General features: G+C 36.0%; 1 protein-coding gene across 2 annotated transcripts in view; it reads right to left on the bottom strand.

The window, feature by feature from the left end:
• Window positions 1–5,382: 5,382 nt before the first annotated feature.
• The window catches only part of LOC126334548 (leucine-rich repeat protein soc-2 homolog), a 138,578-nt gene continuing 135,267 nt past the window's right edge, over window positions 5,383–8,693 (bottom strand). Inside the window, exon 11 of one of the 2 annotated variants that reach the window (XM_049996916.1) lies at window positions 5,383–6,355. In XM_049996916.1, coding sequence (XP_049852873.1) covers window positions 6,183–6,355 — 173 coding nt within the window. In that variant the 3' untranslated portion in view covers window positions 5,383–6,182. The remainder of the gene's footprint in view (window positions 6,356–8,693) is intronic. The other variant, XM_049996918.1, reaches the window with a different exon arrangement.

Below are 8,693 nucleotides of genomic sequence, written 5' to 3'. Positions count from 1 at the left end.
ACTGGGAAAGTTGTCCTGAATTCCTGTAGCAGCTGGTATTGTTACAGATACTAACATTGAAATTTTCCTCTTCTGAGGAAGATATAAGGCTTTCTCACACTCTGCTAGCATTTGACAATTTGTCATCTTCACTGAAGTTTTCCACTTTGGATTCATCTAATAATGTTAAAATTTCCTCGATGTTAGGGACCGATGACCTTAGTAGTCTGGTCCCTTTAACCCCCACAAACCAACCAACCTTTCCTCGATGTTAGTTTCCCATATTGTAACAATAATGTTTAAAGCCAAGGGAATATGATTTTTCCATAATCTGCTCTGAAGCCTAACGTCCAACATCAATTAAACAGCATGTACCGGTGACATAGGCCCAATATCTACAATTGTGCATATGGAGTTACACCCATTATAGCTATGAATATACCAGGTCATCACCAGGTAATAGTGATATCTTGTTAGATACATGAGATATCGTGTCATAACCTTTGGAAATTTTCAAGGTTAAGATTTTTAAATTATTCATTTGACAAATTTTAAATACCGGGTGATCAAAAAGTCAGTATAAATTTGAAAGCTGAATAAATCAAGGAATAATGTAGATAGAGAGGTACAAATTGCCACACACGCTTGGAATGACATAGGGTTTTATTAGAACCAAAGAAATACAAACGTTCAAAAACTGCCCGACAGATGGTGCTTCATCTGATCAGAATAGCAATAATTAGCGTAACAAAGTAGGACAAAGCAAAGGTGATGTTCTATACAGGAAATGCACAATATGTCCACCATCATTCCTCAACAATAGCTGTAGACAAGGAATAATGTTGTGAACAGCACTGTATAGCATGTCTGGAGTTATGGTGAGGCATTGGCATTGGATGATGTCTTTCAGCATCCCTAGAGATGTCAGTCGATCACGATACACTTATGACTTCAGGTAATCCCAAAGCCAATAATCGCACGGACTGAGGTCTGGGGACCTGTGAGGCCACGCATGACGAAAGTGGCGGCTGAGCACACGATCATCACCAAACGCATCCAGCAATACTCCCCCCCCCCCCCCATCAAACCCCATGTCATTCCAAGCATGTGTGTAAATTTTTACCTCTGTATCTACATTATTCCGTGGTTTACTAAGTTTTTAAATTTATACTGACTTTTTGATCACCCGGTATTTAAAATTTGTCAAATGAGTAATTTAAAAATCTTAACCTTGAAAATTTCCAAAGGTTATGACACGATATCTCATGTATCTAACAAGATATCACTATTACTTTCTTGTGATATTGATCCATAGCTTCTGTAATCCTTTTTCTAAAATTGTGTCATCTTGCTTTCAGCTGGCAGTGTTTTATTTTACAATTGCAATTTTGGCATTAAACCATTTTCAAGCAGCTACAATACATAAAACAACATAATAACTAGAGACTGGACTATATGCATCATAAAAACCTTAAAATATGTATGAAAAATGCTTAAAAATGAAAGGAAAGTGTTGAAGTATGCAAGATCAAATAATAAAAAACATGATAGTTATTGTGTGCATTATATCTCAAAGTCAAACCTGTGCATATCAATTACGAGGAAGAGTGCCAACCACACGAAAAATTGGTACATTTAGAATGCTGATATCATTTTTTTGAACACTTTCTGGTAGAAATTAGGACGGGGGCTTTTCTGGGATTATTTTATAAAAATTTGCAAAATAGAGACATATACCGCATTTGAATTGTTTCTTCTTTCCTATTGTCTGTAACAAGTGGATGCGATGCAAGTGAATTGCAGTGAAACAATCGATTTGTACATGTCCAACTTAGAGATATACCACATGCAGAGAGTCATGCTCGAAAGCTCCATGATATTTTATTAAAAAAACAACATACAATCATGAATTTTTTTGAACAGCACTAACTTTTAATTAATACTATTGGACCAAAGCATCATTTACAATTTATTTTACATTTTTCTACTATTGTAAACGTTAATGGCCAAGTACTGTTCCAATTGTCAGTAGTGCGATTTTGTCTTCGGTCAATAAAAATATTTTTATAAGCAAAAAAGGACCGTTCTACATCTACTGAGGTAACTGGGCAGTATTTCTATCTGGATGCTACCTTGGCAATTATTGTTTCTGGTAAAAGTTCACCCATCCTATTAATAAAACTATCAATTTGGCACAAGGGTTCAAAGCCTGGGTTATTGTTTAAAATATTTCCAAATTTTTCTTAAAGTTTTCTTGGGAATACCTCCGGCAATGAAGAGTTCACTAGAATAACTTTAGTCATTAACTGAATAAATTTATTCAATGCCAAACTTCAAGTTTCAGGCTTTTTAATACGTGCAGGTATGTGGGAAAAATTAGTTCTAATCACAGCAATGTTTTTTTTAATACCACAATCATTAAAAGCTTCCTTGCACTTGCAAACTGTCCGCCCTCGGTAGCTGAGTGGTCAGCGCAACAGACTGTCAATCCTAAGGGCCCGGGTTCGATTCCCAGCTGGGTCGGAGATTTTCTCCGCTCAGGCACTGGGTGTTGTGTTGTCCTAATCATCATCATTTCATCTCCATTGACACGCAAGTCGCCGAAGTGGCGTCAAATCGAAAGACTTGTACCAGGCGAGCGGTCTACCCAATAGGAGGCCCTCGTCACACAACATTTTCACTGGCAAACTGCCAAAGCCTCTGCACTATCGAAGTCATTTACTACCCCTCTAATGGCCTTGCAACATTCATTGTAATACAACACAGCTTCGACCCACGTATCCCAACGAGTTACCACTGGTTCGGGAGGTAATGGCACATTTGGTAGTTTTTCTTTGTAGGTCTTGATGTGAGCAGGAGCCTTTAGAAACACTTTCTTTCTGAATGAAATCAGTTTATTTACATTCACAAATGCAGAATGTACTTCTTCAGCAAGGCGGTGTAATCCATGAGCAAAGCACGTCACATAAATCAAATTGGGACAAAATACTAGGAGAGCTTTACCTGTTTTGATCATATAAGGAGCAGCATCAGAAATAAACACAAAGACCCTTTCATCTGCAGAAGATTCTGGAAATATTTTTCCAATACCCACATTCACAAATCTGGCAACCGTACAATGATTTACTTTTTCAAGTTCTTTGCTGGTCATGAAATACGAAGAAGGAGGCTCTTCTTTTAAAGCACCCACAATTAAATTTGCAACATAATGGCGAAAAGTGTCTGTAGTTTTGTCAACTGAAATCCAGATGATGCTGTCCTTGAGTTCATTGCGCATTTCATCCAGAACGTTTACATAAATTGTTGGTATGTAATTTTTACACAATGTTGATTCACCTGGTATATTTTGATTTGAGAAACATTTTTCCAGGAAGCCTCTAAGGATAGGGTTTGTAAGTTTGTGAAGAGGAATATTGCTTGCAATGAATGCTTCATGTAGATCCATATTACACTGACTTTTTTGTTTACCTTCAGAAAAATCCATGCTGCTGCAACTTGCTGTTGTCAGAAGTTGTCGTGGTACTTTCTTCTGCTTTCCTGTGATACGAAGACTTGTCTTGATATGCTGGTCTATTTCAAACTTTTTTTTGCATGAAAAGTTTTTCTCACAAATTCGACAATATAAAACAATTCTGTCATACGTAAATGTTCGTGGATGATCAGCTATCCACGAAACGACGTTTTTTAGGCAGCATGATGCACAACACGTTACACACTACATGTCAAAAACACGTTCAACTGTGTACAAGTAAACAGAAAGCTAAACTGAAACAACGGATGTGCAACTAAAAGCTTGCATAGTTTAATTTAATTGTTGCCGACGCTTAGAGTAAGACGGGGAGGGGATTAACTGGGGGGCACGGGTGTAGGAGCACTGACTCTGTCTGCCTGTTCCTGTTCCTCTTCTGTAGTGATTTCGCTAGGCAGGGGCCTCTTGGTTAGTGATTGCAAGCAGTTCTAGGTCATGGTCAATCTGTGAAACATCAAAGCTAGATCGAGCTACAGACTGCCTGTCTAAATTTTTAAAATATTGTAAACATAGAGCAAAAATATGCACTGTCACTAGCTTTTAGTTAAAATATGCAATAACTGGTGAAAATGAGCCAATAATGTGAATGCAAATGCAACATGCAAATGCATGTAATCCGGTCTCTAGTGGCAACAATGTAAAGTAGCCAACAAAATTCCTCTGGGTCTGCAGCTGCAACTTTTTTTTAAGTGTCTGTTTCACCAGTACGCGAGCTTTTCGAAATTGTATCTGTTTGCTGCACTGATCCTGGTGTTCTGCCACAGCTGGCTTAGTGTGTTGTCTTAGTCGGATATATCTTTCATGTTTCGTTGACTTTCATATACTTACAAGATTTTGATGTATAGGTTTACATTAGGCAGAAATTACAACATAACATGCACATCAAAGAGCAACTAGTTAGCACTATTATAATAGAACAAAATTACCAAAGAGTTGTATATACTAAAACATACACCAACAAGTAATGGCTACAATTGAATATGATTGACAAAAAGTATACTATAAAATTATATAGCAAAAGTGTCAATACAGATAAGGAAATAACACAATCACGAGAAGTGAAACCAGGAAAAATGAAATACATTGCTTTACCATATTACTGTTCCATATTTTTATAGAAATACTGTATGAATCAGGTTTCACATGATAGTCAGACACACTAGCCACAAAACCAAACCATTTACACTATAAAGATTTATAAAATCAAATAGGGTTAATGTGAATATTTCTAAGTGCAACAAACGGATAAATGTTGTCACCAGATTCAGAGCTCACATAAACATAAGCCAGAATTATAAATCTTCATTTAATGCACTTCTATGAAACTGCAGTCATATAACCAACAGCTTTGGGAACCTTTAATAGTGTAATTACATAAGGCGAAAAAGGTTGATCAATGGAAATACTACAAGAAACTGTAGCTTATAGTGCCTTCAAAAACAAACACACCACATACTGAATGACCCAACAGACATCAAAGAGCAACTAATTAGCAATATTATAACAGAACAAAATTACTAAAGAGTTGTATATATAGTAAAACAAACATACGATTGCCCGCAACATTTATTCTAATGTATTAAGTGCACACTTTTAGGTATGTGATACACACAAGCCACTTAAAACTGCAGCATTTAAAACGGAATATTGACTAATATTGCTAACTAGTTGTTCTTCAACATCTTTGGTATCTCTGCTTAACGTAAACCTATACGTCAAAATCTTAGAAGTAAATGAATGTTAAACAACAAAACTGGCTGTACATACTGTTAATCCCACTTTACATTGTTGTCACTAAGTTGTACCATGTTTTGTAGATGTTTGAAAATGGTTTAATGCTGAAATTGCAATTCTAAATACAATACTAACAGCTGAAAAAGCATGACTATGTTGTATCTATATAAGACAGAACAAAATTACCAGAGTTGTACATACTAAAACATACAGCAACAAATAATGGCTACAATGCGGATGAGTAAATAAAACACAACCACACAATTGTGAGTGGTAGGTCCGAAAGATCTAAGTAAAATTAAATTAGCTTTCAAAAAGAAAATATTTCGTTTGCTCAAAGCCAGGTACATGTTACAAATTAAATCAAGCAACTCACATAACATACATTAATATAATTACACATTATCGAGAAACTCAAGGAAAATTATGTGTTTTCAGACAATGATTCAAATTAAAAAGTAACAGACCATATGCAGAAACACATATGCTAAATGACTATAATGAGCAATTCATCAGAGATGTGTAAGAACACTTCATGAAAACAAATATTTTGTACAATAACAAACTCAACATTTAAATAATGATGTAGGTAATAAACACCGACAGTGACTAGAAAATGTGATATGTTAAAATTAACATGCAGTATCTGTTACAAACTGCATGCACACCATTTTCTCTGCAGTAACAACACAGCTTTACCACACTTTTCTTGATATAATTCCACGAAGTTAATGGGTTCTAAATAAACATACTGAACATAATGTCATACTCTTCACAAAGTAATCCATAACTGAGCTGCACGATAAATTACTACAACTTTAAAATGGGTAGACAGAAGTAAAAACATCAGTCATTTTGTAAATTTAAGATGATGCCTTCAAATCGGGGTTGAAACAACCAGACGTTCTGCACATTTACGAAAAGCTGAACTTCTCAAATATCAGTCAGCATCATCAAACTGTCCTGTTTCTGCAGTTACACCATGCAAAGGTCTTCGTTTTCCTATTGTCGGAGGATGAAGGTCTTTCGGACAGAAATTATCAAGCTGGTTGCTAAATACTTCTTTCATGTGAAGCATAGGCTGCGGGGGTGGTGGTATGCTTGGAGTGATCGCTGAAAATGAAAAAGATATACAAAAAATTATACTACTTAAACTTTAGTAATATTTTTTATGAATTGTAATTGTATCTATTGGCAGTACTGCAATTTTACCTCCTAGCCATTATGTCTCCTGTAATACCCAAGGAAAAATTGGCCAACTGACCCTCAACATAAATATAACTAGTGCGAATAAGTAGATGAATGGGTCAAATACTGTACACCTATACAATTGGTGATTCGTCAGTGGAATTAGCCACAACCATCAAGTATCTAAAAGCATCTGTCAGAAGTGATACAAAATGAATAGATTACATAAATCTAGTTGTGGGAAGGTAGTAGGAAGGGTAAAATATACTGGAAGATTCCTACAAAAATTAATTCATGATGAACTGACATATTAGAAAACCCTCTTTCTAATTCTTGAATATTGTTTGATAGTTTGGAACCACTACCTACTTAGATTAATACATGAGATTCAATGAAGACCCATGCATTTTGTCAGTTTTCATTTAATCTGGTTGAAAAGTGTCACAAAATTTAACAAAGTGCTCAACAAATTATAACATGAGGTGCAGGGGTAATGTTTCTAATTCATACCCTTAAACCAAAATTAAACAAACACATTGCTTAATAGTACAAAAATAAAATTAGAAAGTTTAGGTTTGTATCAAAGGGCACTAACAATCTTTCTTCCCACTCACCATGGTACATTATGTATCCTCTCTAACTTAATGCCATATGGTAGATCACAGATGCAGTCATGATATCCACAATTTGTGTTTAATTGGGATGTATATGCGAAAAAGAAGGAAAAAAAATTCCTGGGTTTTTCCCGGGTGACAATACAATTTTTCCTGAGTGAAAATACACTTTTCCGTGTTAAGTGACAGTATACTTTTCCTCAGACCTGTAAAACTTATCAATCCTTTGAATGGTACAAGTTTTACACACTTGCGATGCACTTTTGTCGGCCAATCATAGTTCACATCATGTGGTCTTGCAAGCCAATAACAGCAGGTCATCACAGAACATGTGATGTAGTCAGCAAACAACTTCACTGCTAAGTTGTGTGAACAAACAAATAGGAAAAGATCATGGATTAAAGTAATATACATATAATATAGTTACAAGAAAAGCTAAGCTTTCACATATAATAGTGGCCTCTTTTGTGTGTTTTACCTTTTAGTGTATGTTAAAACACAAATGTGCCAGCAAAATATAAAATAATGACAAAAGTGGCTGGTCTTCTGGGCGTAAAGTTTTTCAAAATGGCTGGTTCTCAAAGTGCTAAGTTTTGAATGAGAGTCAGATGCTCCACGATTTAAGAAATTTGTAACATATTCACACATATAACATAATTCATCTTGCATAAAAGCATATTTACTTTGACAGTAAAGCTTCTCAAACCACCATCCACAATATTTTCCCATGGTCTGATAGAAACAGGTTCGTATAAGGGAGTTGCCAGAGTGTGGCACGAAACAGTTGTTAGTGCATATGCACAGCCAACGATGACATTATCTGCTCATAATGCACTTGATTGTATTTCTGTTTAGAATTTCATGTGTTCTGGGGCACCATGTCCAGCACTGCAGCGTGTTGTGTGGAGGGAACATATGGAGTTGGCAATTGTTTTACTATATCCCGTCCGTTCATTTAAAAACTAGACTCTACACCTCAAAGTACTCTAATATTTTGCTATCTTGCGAGTAACATAGACTGTTTATTATTCATACACTGAAATATTGTTATGTAGGAGGGTTGACTGAAAAGTAATGCCTCCACCTTCATAACTCTTCAACAACTGGCAGCATTGGTATACGGCATGTGCTGGTTTGTTCCGTAGCCTCTTCTTTACAGCTCTAGTTGGCGGGAAGCCCTAGCGTTGAACAGTTGTGTTGTTACAGTGTAAAGTACGGAACCCTGCACAGATGGTCGTCAATGCGATTTAAGCAACATGCAGTCATTGAATTCTTGAGAGTAGATGGTGTCGACCCAAAGGAGATTCATCAGAGAATGAAAGCAGTTTATGGTGATAGTGTTGTTGTGGTTGCGGAAACAGAGTGTTGATTTCTTCCTTGCTGGCTTTAGAAAATTTGTTCATTGTTGGCAGAAATGTATCCAGTTGGCCGACGATTATGTGGAAAAGGGAAATTGGTAATTAAAGATCACATTCAAAGGATTATTTCTGGGTTTGATTTATTAAAATATTCCCATCCAATTCCAATTAATGAAAGTGGAGGTATTACTTTTCATTCAATCCTTGTACAATTTACTATAAGGCTTACATTCACACAACACTGCAAAAAGCTCGTAAGAAGGAATACAAATTTCTTGAGGGGGGGGGGGG

The sequence above is a fragment of the Schistocerca gregaria genome, chromosome 2 (genome assembly GCF_023897955.1).
Source record: "Schistocerca gregaria isolate iqSchGreg1 chromosome 2, iqSchGreg1.2, whole genome shotgun sequence".
Lineage (NCBI taxonomy): Eukaryota > Metazoa > Arthropoda > Insecta > Orthoptera > Acrididae > Schistocerca > Schistocerca gregaria.
This window is presented reverse-complemented; position numbering and strand designations above follow the sequence as displayed.